Raw genomic sequence first — 20207 nt, 5'->3', positions numbered from 1 at the left:
CACCCGTAATGCACAGGCTTGCCAGGCATTGGAGAAAATGACCCCATTTTTTCAGGTACCAGGGCCCTCAATCAATGCTAAACACACTTATTTAATAGATTCTAACAGATGCCAGGTCCGCTAGTCAATTTAGTGGCTGAGACTTGGTTGCTGAGAACCAGTGTGTTACTATAACTGTATAATATAGCAGACTTGGGGAAAAAAGTAAAACAAACATTTAAACAGAACAGATATTCCACTTTGTTCCCATCTGTTATGTTTCCTTGCCCCTGGTAACCCCAAATAATTTTTCCCGGCATGTCTGCTAGTTTAGAAATGTTAATGCTATGGTCGTGGAATTCAGTTTCTACCAGTTGTTTGGTACTTTGTCCTCCTGCTTTGTTACTGAACCTGTTTTTTTACTCATCACCTTAATTTTATTTGCACTGGGGCCCCTAGGTCCCACTCCAGATGTTCATCTGCTGACTAATACAAGTTGCCCAGGCAGATAATGACATTACTAGCCACCATTTGGTAGCCTTGCTGTGTCCGATTTCACAGGATCAGTTATTATGAAATGAGGCTAGGTTCTCAGGGAAATGGTTTTAAATTGTTAGCAGTAGATTTAAGAGGAAATCATATTCGTTATGATGTGGGATAAAAATCTACAGACCCAAGATTTAATTTCCAGATGGAGAAGTTAGAGTTATGAATGCAAAGCCTCCTTCATTCAGAGATTTCTTGTGAGTCAAGATTCATGGAAAGAGAAAATATGGCATGTACTTTTTTTTTTATAACTCAGAATACAACTTAAGTACCTCATCAACAGACATTCCACTTCTTCGACTAAACACCCCAGCCCATTGTTGCCATGATATGCTATCATGCTTTCTTTTCTTTAAAAAAAAATTATTTATTTGGTAGGCTCCACACCCAACAGGGGGCTCGAACTCAAGACCCTAAGATCAAGGGTCACATGCTCTAACTGACTGAGCCAGCCAGGTGCCCCCTGTCATGCTTTCTTTCCAGTCATGTTCTGTATTCTCTCTACCCTCAAGATGTATGAAAGTGGGTATGTAATAAATAATTTGAAAACAGAAGGACTTAATTTTTGTACTATTCTATTTTGCATTCTTTTTGCTGCTTCTTACTTGACCAACGTCTCTGGTTTGTCCTCTTTTTTATCCAAATGTGTTTTCATGCAAGAGTCAGAAGCTCATTCACCCTGAGGCTCAAATAGCTATTAAGAGCTGTATGTGCTACTATGTCTGGGGATCAGTCAGGCCACAGGTATTAAACTCTAATAAAATAATGTCAGGCATTAGTGTGGCCAATCTTGTCCACTTGACTTTCAAATTCCATACATCATCTGAACACTTTACCAGCTTCCATCGCTACCACCCCAATGTAAACTACTGATATCTGGACTAAGCTATAGCTTCCCAAATTATGTCTTTGCCTGCTCCCTATCTTCTATCCTGCCCACACAGCCAAAGTGAAGGCGATGCTTTTAAAGCCAGGTCATTCCACACACTTTGAGCGTTTTCCCCAGTTCTTTCAGTAAAAAAGTAAAAGTCCTGACAGGAATTTCCAAGGCCCTACATATTCTGTTCCCTCTCTGTCCTCATTTCCTCTTACTTTCATCCTTAAGCATTTCCTTCTCAACCTTTCTGCTGTCCTTCCAGCTATGGACCTTTGCTCTTCCCTTTTTCTGGAATGTCTTTTTCCCAGATACAGACAGGGCTCCTGTTCTTTGTCCTTCATGCTTCTGGTCAAATGGCATCTTATCAGAGAGGCTTTCCTTGGCCACTGTATAAAAAACAGGAACCCTGTGTCCCCAGGATGCCATATTTGTCCTTACCTCGTATTATTTTCTCTACATCACTTATTAACACCTGATTTACCATGTATTCTTGGTTTGGCTGTTTTATTCATTACTACCTCCCCAGTGCCTAGAGCTGAGCTCCAGCCAAAAGCTTCTTGAATGAACGAGTAAATTTTCCTTCAAATTGATCACAATTACCTACCATGGGATGCCTCTCCCAAAGCTTCTGACATTACTCCAGGTAGGGAAGACATTAAAAAATAATTTCCATATGAGTAGGCATTTTCCTGTGTCTAGGGACACAGATATCTCCATTAATGGATGTCCTTCAGTGAATTTCACTTAAACAAAAAGAAAAGGAACTTGGAAGGAGCAATAGTATAGAATAAATTGATGTTAGACTCTTTCCTTGCCTTAAGAAATTGATCATCTGAAGTCAGTGCATGGGCAGTATTTGATTATATACATATTTCCTTTAGTTAACGTATCTACATGGTTGTGAGCATTGTACCATGTTCCTAAAAGCATTAATAAATTTGGGGTTATATGGAAATCATATGACCTTTGGCATCTCTCATATAATCTTAAACTCTCTGGTTGAGGATTTGTCTTTGAGGTACCGAGTTCACATTTTATTCAATGATATAGGACAGAAAGAAACTTTAAGAAAATGATGCTTTAAAAAACAAAGAAAGCAATGCTTACTTTTAAACAACTATTTAAACGGGAGAAATTTTATCGTTGACACAAACGTTCAGCCAGGCACCATTAGCAATATTGTTTTGTCTTCACCAAACCTCATTTTCTGAGCAGCTTAATGGGTAGTCCTCCTGGAATACCACGCCTTCTTTGTGTGCAGCCCAGGTGTAGGGTTGCTGGGGTCTCAGATGGACATGATTTATGCCACTGAACTTCCTGGAATGGACTTTTGAGAGGAATACAAGTTTGTACTCATGCTGGCAGAACAAGATGCTGTCATGTACGGCCCTGAAGAGAAGGCATCTAATTTAAAAAAGCAATCACTGAATTTGCAGATGCTAAAATTCTCGCTGTCAGAATAATCTCTGAGATGCATTTTGTAACTGAGTTGAGGCAGAAAACCCAGAGAGGCCAGGAGAGCTATATAGCCGCTTTTGAGAGTTTTATCTGTGACTTCACTTATCAAATTCCTCAAAGTGTCTAACAGAGAAGGCTCTGGTTTTCCCATCTAGAAATATACTTATTAGAATAAATGATCCTTAGCATCCATTCCACCTCGAGTCCCTTTGGTCACTACTATTAAAGAACACAGGCTATATTTGCTTGGGGAAAACCGAGTGAAATATTAGAGGTAAAGAGAAAATGATTTAAGGGTTGCAGAAAGGCAGTTGTGGGGCAAATAAAAAGGAAATGTTACATAGAAGGAAGGAGGTGTTGGACTGGTGTTGGAGCTCCCTGGTACCTGTACGGTTACCTGTGAGGACGAGGGCCTCTCTCTTCTCCAACCCTCAAGGAGGAAGGGGTCAAAGAGGGTGGAATGAGGTCATCAGGCATCCTGTGACTTTCCAAAGGGAAAATGGATTGACATCTATCCGATGTGGATGCACTATGTATATATATTCTGTTTGGAAGCAGCAGATGGCTTAGCTTGCTGAATACTCTAGGCTCCTCGTGGATTGGCCAGCCAGGATTTATGTTTATAATATACTTATGCCTGTGGCAGGAAGACCATCAATTCACTCTGTGTTGCCAAATAACTTGCTAATGTGCCTGGCCGCTCTAGTACATAGTGTCATTATGGGACTCCCTCAACTGTAAAGTGCAGGCATATTATGCTGATTTTCTGGACTTGTGTTGTTGAGAAGAAACTTAAGCATTAATGTGCCTTTTTTTTCTTTTATAGAGTGATATTTAGACTCGAGCAATGGCTTGCCTCCTTTTAACTGGGGCATCTTCAAAGGCATGGCCATTGATAAATGCAAGGTCTGGTCCTCATATGCTTGCTTTCTGTTGCTGTAGTTCTGAGGAAAATTATGGTGTGACTCTGAAAGACTGTTCACTTGATATTTTTATACTATTGCTCCTTATAATATTGTCATAAAGAATAATTCTATTAATGAAGCTGTTTGCACTTTACCACCTAGATAAGTGACTTTCTGAATAAGGTTTTGGCAGAAGAAATCAATCTCCATATGCCTGCAGCTCCTCCGGGACCCAAATCTGAGCATCATTAGTTAGCAGAAGCCTCTTGACTGTTCTTAATGATAATGACATACATACATCTGAATGATCACCATGAGCAAGAGAAACACACATCCCCATAGGACCAAGTCTGGATACATAATGGCTCTGAAGACTATTGGGCACACTCCATTTTTCACCTCTCTCCCCGCCACTCTGTGCTGATACAAACTCATATTAATGTCAACAACATTCTGACCTGCATGGGTCCCCTAGGGTTTTATGCCGCATAACCTCACGTATACATCCAGTTTGTCTCTTCCAAGATTATGCAGTTCTACTTACACTTGCAGTGTATGTTCTTGATAGCCTGTCTTTGGGAATTAGCTCTGGGAAGCCCTTTGGCTTCTAAAGATGAACAAAATAAAGAATGGCCTCTTCCTTTTCATTCAAATACAAAGAACATTTGCTTACGAGTGTGAGTGTAGGAGCAGTGTTAACTAGTATGAGTTTAGGATTTTAGGGTCTTTGAGTTAACTGCTATGAGAAGGAGTATTCCTATTTTTAGTAAATGTCTTCTGAGTGGACAGGTGCTTCTATGCTAGAAATGCCTTTTCTAGAGGGTTCCAGAGAGATCTGGAGATATAGTAGCTGCAGGGGGATGTGGCTGTCGGCATCATGAAGCAGAGGTTGGGAACTCAGAACCTCTTCCCAGTGCCTGCTACCTCCATAAGGGTCCTTTCAGAGGCTCTTCTCGCTCTGCACTGATAATAGCAGATGAAGCAGGCAGCAGGATTTAGGCTGAGGTTTTCAAAATATTTTCCTTGGTCCATTTCCATTGAACCAGCTGGAGTATCTGTTACAAACCAGATTGCTTTTGACCCAGACCATATGACTCAGCATATCTGTGGGTGGGGCCTGGGAACTCCATTTCAAAGAGGGTTTTTTGTTTTTTTGGGTTTTATTTATTTATTTGTGGTACACAAATATTGGTAGCTGTTGGCCTATGGATGTATTTAATAGAGAAAAGTTAGTTTCCTTTATTTTTATTATTTTGACTCCTATTGTGTATAGCTAATCAGATACAACTAAAATTCTTCTGTTTGACACCTATCAGTATATAAACATTTTGCAAATGGTGAGTTTTCCAAGATGTCCCTAACTATGTCCTTTCTTCCATGCCTGCTTCTAAGTTTAGTCATGCTTTTCCATCTTTTTGGAACAACTGCTCAGCTTTTAAGATCCACTATTAGATCCACTGTTAGATTAAAAAGTATTACTTTTTCTGCTATCAACCACCCTAGCTGCCATCAGGTGGCTCCCCTAGGCTCCTAAGTGATGTGATATTTCTGGTACTTTATCTGAGAATTAAGTGGGAATTGATTTGGCTGTACCTTCCAGCTTGGGTAACTTCTTGGCATTACATAGGATTGTGTGTGTCCAGTCTTTGTGATATCTGATAAAACTACGGTACTGGATTAAGGATTTGGTGAATGTGGCATAATAAAAATGGCCACAAATTATTTCAGAGGTGTGTGGGGGGATGGTCTATGTCCCGTCCCTTGAATCTGGACAGGCTTTGTCATCCTCTCTATAATTCTACATGGCAAGGCATCCTGCTAACCTGCCAAGTCTAAGAGTGTAGCCACTGTGGGCCTCCAGATAGCTCAGTCTCAGCTGAAACCACAGAAGAACCCAGTCCAGGCCTGACAGAGCAGATAAACTGCTCAGACAAGCCTTGTCTGAATTCCTGATCCACCAAATCATGAGATGATAGAAGGGTTATTGTGTTTTTAATTTTATTTTTTGAAGGGTTATTGTTTTTGAAGTCATGAAATTTGGGGGAAGTTTGTTATGCGGGAATAGCTAACTAGATGTATGTGTGTGTTGAGGGGGTAACCCTCTTGCTATACTAACTTATTCACATCAGCACATGGAATTGTTATATTTATATCTAGAAGGAGTAAATTAGAAAACCAGCAGCAATACTGCTAACAGTAACTAAATAAAATAAAATGCCTGCATAATACTTACCAGAACATAAATTATGTACCAACTAAGTAAAACATGTTTTACCTAATGAACTCAGAACAATTTAAGGATATTTCTTGATGTATAAAACCGTGTATTTCCTGGTATTTAGGAGGGAAATGAATGTAAATTGAGCTAAGTATATAATGGAGGAAACAGGCACTGATAAATTAAACTAATTGCTTAGATTTTTGCCATAGTGGATTAATAACATGTTCATACATAAAGTAGCTCCCATAGACCAGTGTCTTTCAAACGTTTTGACTACAATTCACAGTAATAAACATTTTACCTAGAGCTTGTATCTATACATAACCTCTGAAGCAAACTTCATGAAATACTACCTACCCTTATTACATACTGAAATATATTGGCCAAGCATATTACATAAATTTCATGACCCATTAATGGGTTACTCCCTACAGTATGGACAATACTGGTCTAGACACTGAATTTCATGGGACCAGGGCATCTGTCCTTTTCACCACTGTGTCTGTCCACAGGTGCTTAGAAATTTCTGTCGTATAGAGGGTACTCAAGCTTTAATGAACAAATGAATTTCATTACTGTAGTTCCAATTTATTAAAAATGGGTGGGATATTAATCACAAGTCAGGAAAGCCAGTGTGGATTCTTGAATCATTGTGTATCTTTGAGAACTACCTTCTATATTTTCTCATATGTGAAATGGAAATTGTAATGTCTAGTACTCATGGGATAAAATGAACCCACAAGTAAAACTTTTTTGAATAAAAGATAAAGAATTACAAATAAGGGATTAATGTATTTGTTACTTATGCACTTTGAAATGCCTAGAGGTGTTACATGAGTACTTCACCTTATTATTTTAATACCACTTCGGTAATATAAATTAGAAAAACTATTTTTAAAATGAGGTATTTTTAAAGAAAAAATTTACCTAAAATTTAATTGAGTAAGAAGTATTTCAGAAAATAGTTCTGAAAGGTTGGGCTGGGTAGATTTGAAGTATTAACCGGATAGCTAGCAGATTAGCATTCTGAGTGAAAGCTTAAGCATTCCTATTGTGGTCAAAATAGATCATTTTTGTGTGAATGGGTATTTCTGAAATTCTAAAGAGACACTTGGTTGGATCAAGTGCCCTCATCATTCCTCCATTAATTCCTAATATATATATATATGTTAGAAATATTCCTTATATATATTATATATATATTAGAAAATGCTGCCATTTCAAAATTACTGAGGCTTGTATGTATCAATGTCTGTGGAAGATTTAGGGACTTGGTTAAATTGTTTGAATAACAACCAGGAACTCTGAGCCCTGACAAGACTTTTGCTGAGAAGTAAATCTTGCTGCACAGCCTGGGGTAACTTTCCTATTGTTCTCCCTGTAAAGCCTACCCTGTACTGAAAATTGCCTGGGAATGTTCCCAGCTTGCATTATGAGTGAAGTGGCACCATACAGTAGTTTGATGCACTGCCTTGGAAATCAGAGACGCTGACTCTGAATTCTGGTTCTGACCCTTTAAATTTGTGGGATACTCATCTCTTGATGTCAGGGAATTGTACGAGTTAAATAAGATACAGCACATGTGCACACATGTGTAATCCTTAGCACAATGCCCCACAGATAAAAAAAAAATAGTGATAGTTCCTGTCTGCTGTTCTTATCTTTTTTGTTCTTACTTGTTATTGCCAGTTCTTTCTTGTCTGGACTACTTAGAGTTGGGCTCTAGAAAAGAAATTTGTTTGCTCAGGAAATAAAGAGATTTGTTTGCTCAAGAAATAAGCAAACAGAGTCCAGGGAAAATTATTTCCTAAGATTTGCCATATCCTGGGACTCCATCATTGGAACACTTGGCAGTTGAGGCTGGAAAGAGGGTGACATCCCTATCTCCAGGGAGGAGTGGTAAATACAGTGTGTCCTTGAGCACCTGCTTTCAGCCCTCAGCCTTGCCTTTGTTTGCTGGGGGAAGGGCAGTCCTGTTACATTTCATACTTTGTTGCAGAAACTGGGGCACTAATGTGATTGCTCACTCTATGATGCTGAGCTATTTTGAAGCATCCTTTCTGATTAGACTTGAGGCAAAATGGTGAAGTAGTCATTTGTCTCTGTCACTCCAGTCACCCCTGCCCCCCTCCCCTGGCTTTGCTCCTCCTCCCCCCTCATCCCTTTGTCAGTGAATTTCTCCTGCTTCATACCACAGAGAGGCTGAAAATGGCTTCAGAGGTTGTCCCCTTTAAGGACATTGTACCTAAGCATTAAAGGAGTGATTGGCTGAGGGTCACCTTTCAGACATTTGCGGGCTGGTGGGAGAGACAGCTGCGGACTGGAGGGGTTACTCTGCTGTCTTGTACTTGACAACTGCTTCTCAACTGGCTCGCAGCTGAGAAGCATCGTGTCCCTGAAGTAGGAGGAAGACATACTCCAGCATTTTTCAAGGAGTGTTCCATGGGATAGTAGCTGGTTTAACTGAGATCAAACTTAAGAAACTGTAAGAAACAGGTTGCCTTGCTGTAGGGATTCTTCAGACTAACATGTTCATGTTCAGGGAGGCGCTTTGAACTTCTGAGGAGGGATTTAGGATGTACCATTTTCCATCCTACTCAATTATCTTCCCTTTTTAGTTTTCACAAAGCACCTTCATCATCAGTGTGACATAGAACATACTGTACTATACACAGAGCATCAACCTGGTCCCAGCCCTTTAGGCCGATGAGGAAACAAACTAAGGCTGCAAGTAGTCAAGTGAGGTGTTCAAGGTAACCTACAGGACTAGGGAGTAGGTTCTCTGACTCTGCGATGTGGCAAGACATCCTGACTGCTGTTGTGAACTTAACACCTGTCCTCCCTGCCGGGCTGTATGTATGTACAAAAACGGAAGCTTTGACTCTTGCGTTCACCTCTGTATCTCTAGCACCTAGCACCCTACCTGCCACACAGTGGTTGAAGTGCTACTTACTACAGTTGAATTGAGATTGTCCATGGGGATAGACATGCATTGTCCTTGCCTGTCTATTACCATTGCTTCCCCTCTGAGCCTGCTCCCTATGACAGTGCTCTTCCCAGAAGCATCCATGCCGAGTTCCATACTTACACTGAGAATAGGTGGTCCCGGTCCCGCTGACACTGAACCTGTTGAGATGCAGTCTGTGTGTGACCACATTCTTCTGTGGTTGAAACAGGATTATGTGCACCTTGGGTGCAAACAGACAGCCCAGGACCACAAAGCCGCTTAGGCTCACAGAGATGCACATGGTGGTTGTCTGCACCTGTAGGAAAAGTTGTGTGGTTAAATGTCCAGCAGTAAATGCAGTCACGTGGCCCTACTAAAAGAGAACACTGCAAAAAAGGCCAAACTAAAAAAAACTTCAAATGGTCCGTAGTTCTGTTGTTAGTATAACCAAATGAATATAATCATTACATCAGATCTTCTGAGCTTGGGATGTTCCTGGAAACGGCACTTAAGTGTTGTAAGCAAACACATTGGTGTCAGGTGCTTGCCATGACTTTCCATGAATTTTCTTGTTTTGTTTGTTTTCTTCTTGATATTTGTAGAAAGATGTTTCTGCAGAACCACCTAAGTCAGAATACTAAATAGTGATATATCAGTGTTCAGTGATGGAGGTGACCAAACTGCTGATGCTTCCCTCAATCAACTTGGCTTATTTAACATTTACTATTATCACGAACAAAATGGGGCCTCTTACATTTTTTCCATCCCTCCTTCTTGCTGGGAATCCTGCCTATCTGCCATTGGTTCCCCTGCTCAAAATTGGGGGACCCTATCAATTTTCTTCTGGGATATCAGTCTTTAAGTTATTTCATTGGTACCTCTCTGGAATTTTGACACATCAGGTACACACTGTTCAATCATTTTGTTCCCTAGGCTTCCATATACCATTCTTGACAGAGGGCTTTCACTTGCTTCCTCTCTGCCTCCCCTCAAAGTATATACCTCAGAACTAGGCATTATCATGTCTTCCTTTCATTTGTTTGCTTTCACTCTCTGTCTTCACTGAGCTCATCATCTGACCTAACTGCAGCTCCCATAGATTTTCTGGAAAGTCCTAAATTAGCTTCTACATATTTTATTGTTTTCAGTACTGAAAAAATGGAAATTAATTATTTCTTCTATCACTTACTTCTCAGAGTAGCTATGGTAAATCCTAGGGTAATTTTAGATGTCTTTGTCCTTTTTTCACCAGGCAATGCTATTACCAGATAGTATAACTCTCATGCCCTAAAGTATCTGACTTTTTTCTCTAATCAAAGAAAGCTGAAGATTGACCAATTAACTGGAAAAGCCACATGACTTTAGGAGGCTGAGTTCTGTTTGTGAAAAAAAAAAAAATCAGGTTACACTTAAAGCGTAATTCTTCAGACTCTGGATTTATTTCATATGATAAAAGCACAATCTATCCTCTCTATTTTTTTATTTTTATTTTTTAAAGATTTTATTTATTTATTCATGAGAGAGACAGAGAAAGAGAGAGAGAGAGAGGCAGAGACACAGGCAGAGGGAGAAGCAGGCTCCATGCAGGGAGTCCGACGTGGGACTTGATCCTGGGTCTCCAGGATCACGCCCTGGGCTGAAGTCTGTGCTAAACCGCTGGGCCACCCAGGTTGCCCTATCCTCTCTATTTTAAAGCTCTTGTCCCCGTTAACTGCCCTGGTGCCCTCCAAGTTGGCCCCACATTGCAGGCTACCTTCCCTTTTGTTAACTGCTCAGGAAAGAGTTTACTATCTGATTCTGTGATATAAAAGCCTTAATAAATCATAGCTGTGTTATTTATAGGAAGTCCAATTTCTGGCATAATTTGTTTTTATTTTTACATGAATAAAGAATATCATAACTATCTTCTTCCTTTAGAACTGTACTCCTCTATCCTCAATTTTGACTGTGAAGCCAATATGAGAGAGATCCAGTAGTAAAGTGAGGGTAAGACAAGTTCAAATGTGCCAATTTTCAAGGAAACCTTTTACAAAAACATCTGTAATGTTGAAGCTTCTCACACACTTGAAGACATTACCAGAAGAAGAGAGGCTCTTATGAGGATGATATCTTGGAAAAAGCTGTGTTTGTGAGTTTTAGATCCTTGCTCTCTGAAGGAACATTCTGCTTATCTCCTCACTTAAGCCTTAAAAAGGAGTGCTTCACTGTGTCCATTCACAGAATGTTTGAGGTTTTCCTGCACAAGGAGGATGCTCTGGCTTGGAGCCTGATTCCTGTCTTGGAAATCTAGGTGAGAAAATCTAATTATTTTCATGGCAGAGCTTGCTACTGTACTGAGACAGTCCTTTAAGAATTTGTCAAAGCAAAGGATGTGCGAGTACCATGCATGGACACGGTGGACCACAGTACAAAGAGCCGTCATGGGTGGTCTTGGGCCTATGGAGAGGAACTTGGAGTCTTTCCTAGAAAGAGGCCAGTGGCAGGGTAGAGCTGGGTGCCCTGGGACTGAGCATGGAGCCACAAGGGGCAACTCAGAAGATGATTTGCCAGCCAACTCACTCAAGAACCAGCAGGAGAAAAAACAGCAGCTGGAAATGTCTGAAGATTGCAGGAAAACAACTTTAATCACCACCCAGGGATACTAAGGATATGTGTTCAAGAAATGCTGCGGATATCCTACAACCATCCAGTTACATAAGAACTGTCCTGCTTCTTCCTTATTACTTTTTAACCAGGGCTGAGAGGAAAACAACTGGTGGACTGGGAAGTCTGAACAAGGAGAAAACAAAAGTCAAGCACTTGAGTGAAGTAAGTCAATTGGAAAAGGACAAACGTTATATGGTCCCATTCATTTGGGGAATATAAAAAATAGTGAGAGGGAATAAAGGGGAAAGGAGAGAAAATGACTGAAAATATCAGTGAGGGTGACAGAACATGAGAGACTCCTAGTCTGGGAAACTAACAAGGGGTGGTGGAAGGGGAGGTGGGCAGGGGTTGGGGCGAATGGGTGACGGGCACTCAGGGGGGCACTTGGCGGGATGAGCATTGGGTGTTATGCTATATGTTGGCAAATCGAACCCCAATAAAAAATATACAAAAAAAAAAAAAAAAGGTCAAGCACTGCAGACCTCAGCCAGAGGTAGGCCAGACTTTGGGAGAAAATGAGAATTGATGTTAAGTCAAGGTATGGTTTTGATATTTACACAGAACTAGGCATTTTAGTTTCCTAATAGAGACTATTTTCCATTGAAAATTGGTGTAGGACTATATTCCCTAAGAGTATATACACTCATGGGCTGACCAAAATTGTGAGCATTTTCGTTCCTTGCTCTGTCCCCGGCACCAGAATGAGGCCCCACATATGGTGAACACTCAGGATTTGAATGTGCCCCTGGGATTTTCATCCAGGGGTGGGGGATTATTACTCTCACCAAATACTAAAGGGGCAATGGATGGCAGAACTAAAGATGCATTTTGGCCATACTTTATGCAGCATATTATTTACTATATTTGTTTTGATTTGACACCTTTAAGTTTTTTTACAGAGCCCAAGTATTAGCTTTATAAATTCAACTGTCCAGTTCCTTTAATAATTTACACCACTTTAATAAGTCTGTATTTATCTATAATTCTTTGTTCTGGCTCTTTGTACGCTATTAGTCCATGCTGCTCTGCTATCATGTTTCTCAGACTCCTAGCAACATTTGATATGGTTAATGATTTCCTTCTTTTTGGCTTCCTAGCCATCCTTCCTTCACTGAAATTTCCTTGTCTTAGTTTTCTTTGTTGGCTTTTTGGCTTCTCCCTGAACTTTAAATTGTTGGAGTGTCCCAGACCTCAGTCTGGATTCTCTTTTCTTCACCGTCTCATCGAGTTCCATGGCTTAAGTACTTCCTATGTTGATGTTGTTCTGATATTTATTGCTAGTTCCAACCTGTCTTCAGGGCTTCTAGACATAGATTCAATTGCTATTGTGGCCTATTGTATTGTGTAGACAATCCAAGTAGGGATTAATATGTGAGCAAAACTGATCCCTTTCCCCAGGTGTTACCACTTGAGTAAGTGACATCAAATCCCACCCACTTGTGCAAGCCCCAAATTTGGGAATCATCCTTGATTTTGCCTTTTCTCTTACACTCTCACATCCAGTCCAATAGTAAGTTCTGTTTGTTCTTTGGGAAGATAATTCTCTATGGTGTCTTGTGCTTCTAACAAGCACAAGCCCTGACTGGCTTTGTTTTGTTCTTTCTTTTCAGGGATATGTGTATAACAAAGAGACTTAGAAGACAAAGATGGTGCCTATTTGTGGAGCAAAGAGCCAGCATATTACCCATTATGAAAGGTTCAGATTCCCTAATCTCACAGTGCCTGCCCTAATGCCACGTGGCCCACTTTGCATAGCCCATGAGAAGTGGAGCTCAGGGAATGAGAGCCAATGCTGACCCTCTGGCTGCCGCTACTGCTTTGAGTTATACATTTTTTGTTTTTTTGTTTTTTGGGTTTTTTTTTGTCAGCATCAACAAAACTGTGATAAACTAACATGTTACCTTATAAGTAGGGTCAAACCTCAGATGCTACAGTCTTTGACAGTTTTGACAATGAGATCAGAATGGCTTTCCAAAGAGGAAGTATAAGGGCCTTCCTTATGGGCTGAATAACAAAATTTGAGAGAAGTCCATGGGAATTGGTAGCAAACATGTTGACCAAATTCTGTGGCCAACCAGACAATAAATAGTGCTGCACATTATTCCCTATTAATGAATGAGGCGGATCTGCAGAGGGGCTAAGGGCCGAGTAACCAGAAGTGGGTTCAGATAGAGCTACTGGACCCGTGCTATAATTATTGCTAACTCTCCTCTATGGGGGTGGGGTAGAGTTCCTCCCTAATCTGATTCAGGGCCTGAGTGGGCAGAGTTGGACTCCCCATCACATCAAACTTGCAGAGACATGCACCTATTCGAGCATGAAAGGTGGGACCCTCAGAGAAGGCAGACACCAGGTGAATCATCTGCGTTTTGGCTGATTCTCTTGAGAGGTGAGGAGGCTGGGTGCACAAACCCTTGCTAAAGAAGTACAGCAACAGATGGGCCCTGCTAAGGTTCATCCCTCACTGTAGTCTCTCATGCTAAATCCCAGGCCATTCCAAGATGACAAAGGTCTCTCAGTCTTTTGCAGTAGAACCTGGCAACAAAAAAGGAGCTTTGGTTGTCTGCAGGATTTGGATTTCTCTGAGACAGAAAAATACCCTGGAAAGCCATAGATGAAGCACTGACTAGTATTTGGGATCTTACTGACTTCTTACTGACTACTGGATTGGGTTTCAAATGCTGACAAAGGGGCTGCGCTCAAGAATTAGAAAGTGACACAAAGAAATCTAGATAAATTCTTGCAGTTGGCTGCAGCACCAGAACACTTCCCTAGCCGTTATGTTAAAACCAGGCAAGACTCTAAGAGATGTAATCACGATGGGACAGCAAATGCCCTGGATTAAGATGGATCCCTTTAAAAAAAATCACTGCTGTGCGAGTCAAGTCTGAGTTAGCCTAAGTGCACAAACCCAGGCAGAAAGCTATCTGGCTCTGGCGTCTGAGTCAGGGAATTTCCAAGGTTGAAATGAAGTGACAGTAATGATGATCTTGCCATCCAGTTTAGGATTTGGGGAGTTCAGAAACACTGGACCTTTGTTCAGTTGAGCCAAGAGTAGCTGCTGCATGCTTAAAACTGACAGCAAATGTGCCTTACTTAACCAGTGTGGAGTTACACTCTCGCTTCGTGCTTCTCGATTCCTCCTTTATTTCCCACCCTGATTTTTAGCTGCTTTAAGGAGAAAGGTATTTATGGATAGGACCAAAATCTCCCCATAATCAAGGGTAATTGAAGTCCCATGCACACCAGACCCAATAAGCTGGGAAACTTTAGGGAGGGAAAACCTCAAATTTTTATGCTCTGTTGGCTATAGACAACCAACTCACTCACCATCCTCCCCAGACCCACTAGGGGGAAGGCAGGGCTGGACCTTTGAGGAGGCAAGTGAGGCACTTGCTTGAGATTCAGATTTTAGGGGGCATCAAAAACTCAGTAATTAAGAGAAATATTTATTGCAATATTTTTTAAAAAATAAAAATGAATGCTAAAAACCTATGATGGGGGTGCCTGGGTGGCTTAGTCAGTTAAGCATCCACCTGTTGATTGTGGCTCAGGTCAGGATCTCAGAATCCAGAGATCAAGCCCTGTGTCGGGCTCCATGCTCAGTGGAGAGTCTGCCTAAGATTCTGTCCCTTTCCCTGCTCACAGTCGTGCGCACGCATTCTCTCTCTCTCTCTCTAAAATAAATAAATAAATCTTAAAAAAAAAACCCTACAACGAACACACTACCAAGATTTTAAATAAGAAAAGAATCAATAACAGGGCTGTGGTAGGACATAATCAGTTTTAAGGCAAATACTGATCCTATGTTAAGGACTGTTTATACAAGGGTCAGCTAGCCCACTTTGCATTGCCTAGTGAAAACTGGGGCTTAGGGGCACCTACATGAATGCTGATACTCTGGCTACAGCAATGGCTATGAGTAATAACGTCCTTTAGCACTGAAGAGGGCACTTGATGGGATGAGCACTGGGTGTTCTACTTTATGTTGGCAAATTAAACTTCAATAAAAAAAAAATAAAGTCCTTTGTCTCTGAATTAGGAATTTCGTGTCTTCAGCCAGTGTCCCTTAAACTGTGACAGTCTAACCTGTTATATTGCAAGATGGGTAAAAACCCTTGACAGTTTTTCAGGTTCCATCTCCATTGTTAATATTCTACCCATGTGACTGGAACACCTACCACAGCCACCTAACCTGTCTCTCCACTTCTGCTTTTACCTTTAAGTCAATGTCTTTAGCAACTTGATTTTTTTCACCTAGAATGTGAGATCATTAAACTTCTCTGCTTAAAATCTTTCAATGGTTTCTTTTCCTTATAGAGCAAAATCTTTTTTTTTTTTTGCTATGGTCCTACGTGATTTAGCTTCCCTGCCCACCTTGCATATAAAATCAGTCTCCATCTACTCGTTAAACTACAACCATATATATACCTTTCTTTTTCTAAGACTTTTTTTTTTTTTTTTGCCTAGGGGTGTTCATACTTGCTTCTTTTGACTGGTGCATAGAAGTCCCATTGCTAGCTCCTTCCCATCCTTCAGCAGAGAATTATGAAGCAGACACCAGTAGGGGTGGCAGACATGTTTTGAAAGAATTTGAGACTTGATGCTTGATGTATTTTTTTTTAAGTCTTTGAAATGGTCAACCTGGGAAAATTTGGAATTTCTTTGTAAGTATTTGAACCTCATTCAAATTCCAATCACCTCCAGTCTCTGCCTACTGTGGGTAAAGTGCTTCACCTGTGCCATGCCCTATAAAATCCATCATCCTGATACTCAGAGTATAATGCTTTGTCTAGCAGCATCTCATCACCAGAAACCCAGAATCTGGGGCCCCCTCTTTTCTTACTAGATCATAATCTCTATTTTAGCAAGGTACCCAGGTAAGCTGTATGCACACTAAAGTTTGAGAAGCACTGCAGTGGCATCACCCCATTTTCCTTCCATCACAGCATTTAAACCGCTGCATAAATTACCCTTCATTTTCATCTGTTCATGATTTCCTCTCCATCTCTATTCTCTCCTTGCTCCCAGTAGTCTATAAATTATAAAAGAGGGGAGGTGTGTCTGTGTTGATAGCTATATCTCCGAGGCCCAAATAAATGCTCAAATATTTTTAGAAGACGTGAATGAACACAACAGTCAGTAATTACTATTAATTCCTTTATGGATAACTTTCCATCCAAACATGACCCAGTTTTTATTTATACCATTTAAACTGTGATTGGATCCCGGATGATTCAGTGTTTGATTCTTATACTATCTTGTGATACAGAAAGAGGCAGCCTAAATATTTCTCAAAAATCTTTGAATTTTTGGATTCTCACTCAAGTTTTTGCTTGCTGGGTCTTGGATGCTTATAATAGCTTCAATTAGTGTTGCTTGTTCTTGGCTCCATTCTTTCAAACCCATCCTCATAGTAGGGGTAGATAAGTTTGTGGTGTAATATGAAAGGCATGGATTTGCATCTGAAAAGCTTGTCCTACTCTTTCTTAACTGTGCTACCTGGGAAGTTAATTATCCTCCCAGTTTGTTTACGTGTCTTTCCAAGGGATACTAACATTTGCCTTTCAGGGTGCTAATGAGTATAACTTAACTCACATATGCAAAGTATCTTGCATAAGGTTGAGGCTTGATCTTTAAGAGTTAGTTCCTTTCCTTCCCTCCTACTTTTCATCATGTCACTTCTTGCCTGAGCCCAACAACCAACCAAAAGAAAATAAAAATTTAAAAATCGCAAGACCTCAGAGCCCTTACTCATTATTTAAACAAATTATTTAAACTCATTATTTAAATTAATTCCTCCACTTGTTAAAATCTGACCAAGTAGCCAATTCCTGTTAGTTTCTCACTAGACCCCTCCCTGCAATCCACTTTCTACTTGAGTAAGACCAGGATTACCATGTTCTTGGTTCATTCCTGTCTTGCCTCAAGAATCCTTTAAGCTCTGTAACTACACTTTACCACCAAAGTACAGTGTAAAATACCCCCTCTTGAGGGAGTATTCCTGGAAAGACCATTCTTACTGATCCAACTCTTCTTTCAAACCAGTAGGTATTTATTTAAGAGCTTGTATCACCAATTTAAGCTCTTCTGTGTTAATCTTGAATTCTTTCATGCTTGTTAATTTTTTCCCCATCTGGGATGTAAGCTTTTTGAAGACTAGAATAGTGCTTTATATTTATTTAAAATTCACAATGGGTGGCAAAGTACTGAGTCATATACCTTGTTGACTGTTTGATGGCCAAATTCTTGCTAGCTGCCATTTAATGGTTGGGTGCTTTTCTAATGCTGCTCATTCTCTCTGAACCACCTGGTCTCCCTCTGGGAAATTTTAAATCTTACTCTTGTTCTGGAACTTCTAGAATAGTGGCCTCAAATTCAAATGTGTATAGGGTTATGCATATGCATAAGTGAAAGGAGCCAATTATAAGCATTCAGGGATTGGAAGTTGTGCACTCTGTCTAGAGGCATAAACACAAAGGCCCGGCTCAATGTTGCATGCAGGAACTTGGATCCATATGTTTTACGTTATTAAGAGAAACTAAGAATCTGGATATTTCTGTAAAATTCCTCAATTTTCTCATTTTGACATATAATTCAAAGAATTTAAAACAATGCAGGCCAAACTAAAGACATCTGTGAAATAATAAGAGCATGTGATTCATTAGAGCAGTGGTTTTCAGTCTTGGCTGCAAATTAGTCACTCTGGGAGCTTTGAAAAATCAAGATGTCCAGGACACAGCCCAGGCCAGTTAAGTGAGAATCCTTGGGGCTGTGCTCCAGGTACCAATATTTTTTTTTCAAAGCTACCTACTTGATTCAATGCAAGGTCAATTTGGAAACCAATGTGTTGGAGGCTCCATTCTACCTTCTCATTTCTTTTGCAAATTTGGGATTGGCATTATTTGCAAGGAGTAAGGCCCTGAATGATTTGAGTGTGATTGGGTACCTTAATTAGCATGGACCTGAAAACACTCTGTAACCTCTGCCCTGTTTGCCTTATGCCATGTGGTGAAACTTCTGATATCTTCTGGTAATTCCCCTGAGTCAGTTGATTTCCTATATTGCTATCATGTGAAAGGAAAAAAACTTTTTTTTGTCTTTTAGAAGCAAATACTAATTCATTCAATAAAATTAAAATTTCATAATGATATTTGTTTATTCTCAGTAGTATTTGCTACTCTATTTTCTTAGTAAGCTTTTTGGAGAATGAATAGTTTCAAATCATCTATCTGGAGTTAAATAATTAATATTGTAACTGGTTCACAGTCCTCATACCCTAAATCATGTCTGCTGAAAAAGCTTCCTAAGAATTTACAATGAATCCTTCCAGATCTATAGGAACAGATGCCTATGTATAGAGACAGGATGGAGATGGCAGCATTAAAATACGTTCGCTCTAGCTGTCCATTTTAATGCCCACACTCTCACAGATCCAACTTCCCTGTGGCTTATAAAATGACCTTTGATTTTGCGGATTTAGTTCTGATATTTTCTCTGACACATTTCCAAAAATTTTTTACAGGTGGTTGTAGCATGCCTGACCATTACCAGGACCCTGAAATTAAGCGCTTTATTTTCCTTGCTCTTCCTTTAGTTTAATCTGTAGTTTGTTACATGGTTGCAAATCATTTAAAAGAGAAGAAAAACACTGAGTTTTGCTAGTCTCTTGATGCCATATTTTAAATAGCTTTGTCTTCTTTTTGAGCTGCAATATTCAAGATTTTAGTAATATAGGAATTGTTGGTGAACAGAAGATGTGGGGATTGTTACAGCCTACAGAAGCATTTTATTTGTGAAATTATGGTGTAAGAAGGAAACATGATGCCTCTGGAAAACTTTATGACAACTTAAGAAATATGGAGAATAAAACCAGTGGCCTCGAGAGAAAAAAATTCTTATATTCATTCCTTGAAAGATACTAAAATCAGAAATACAAATACAAAAGTAACTAATGGATGGCTTCAGCAATTTGAGAAATTATGATAGAGTGATGAACTGTTTCTTTCAGAATCGACGGTAATTATATTGATGCCCAGAAATTTGACCTATGCATTACTAAAGACTTTATGAATAATGACTTAATTAGATTAGATATATACAGTAATATTTTTAACTAGTTCAAGGATATATATATATATATAATCTCTACAGCACATATCTACAGGAACTAAAATTATAGAACAAGTGGAACAAATTAACATTATGTTTTAGTCGTTTTAGAGAAGCAATGATGCTTATTTGAAGTTTGAGTGAAAGTGTTTAGATCTGGAATTGGCTTACTGTTGCAAGTCTCTTTTTTCTTTTTTAAGATTCTATTTATTCATGAGAGGCAGAGAGAGAGAGAGAGAGAGAGAGAGAGAGAGAGAGAGGGAGGCTCCATGCAGGGAGCCTGATGCGGGACTCGATCCTGGGACTCCAGGATCACGCACCAGGCCGAAGGCAGGCATTAAACCGCTGAGCCACCCAGGGATCCCCTGTTGCAAGTCTCTTAATTTACAGATTAATCTGTGCCAGACAGGTCCTCTTGTATCTTATTTGAAGTATTGTCACCAGATTCTTAGTGGTTTAATTCTTATCCTCTGGTGAGTCACTTTCTAAATTTAATTAAAAGTTTTAGGTGAGTGC

General features: G+C 40.0%; 1 protein-coding gene across 1 annotated transcript in view; it reads right to left on the bottom strand.

Annotated features, from left to right (window-relative positions):
- Positions 1-20207, bottom strand: part of GRM3 (glutamate metabotropic receptor 3) — a 207147-nt gene that overhangs the window by 5154 nt on the left and 181786 nt on the right. The window contains exon 5 of the mRNA XM_041727323.1: positions 9075-9249. Within this exon, the coding sequence (XP_041583257.1) occupies positions 9075-9249 (175 nt within the window). The remainder of the gene's footprint in view (positions 1-9074; positions 9250-20207) is intronic.

Source organism: Vulpes lagopus, chromosome 13 (assembly GCF_018345385.1).
Source record: "Vulpes lagopus strain Blue_001 chromosome 13, ASM1834538v1, whole genome shotgun sequence".
Lineage (NCBI taxonomy): Eukaryota > Metazoa > Chordata > Mammalia > Carnivora > Canidae > Vulpes > Vulpes lagopus.
Note: the sequence above shows the minus strand (reverse complement) of the source record. Positions and strands in the feature narration are given on the sequence as shown.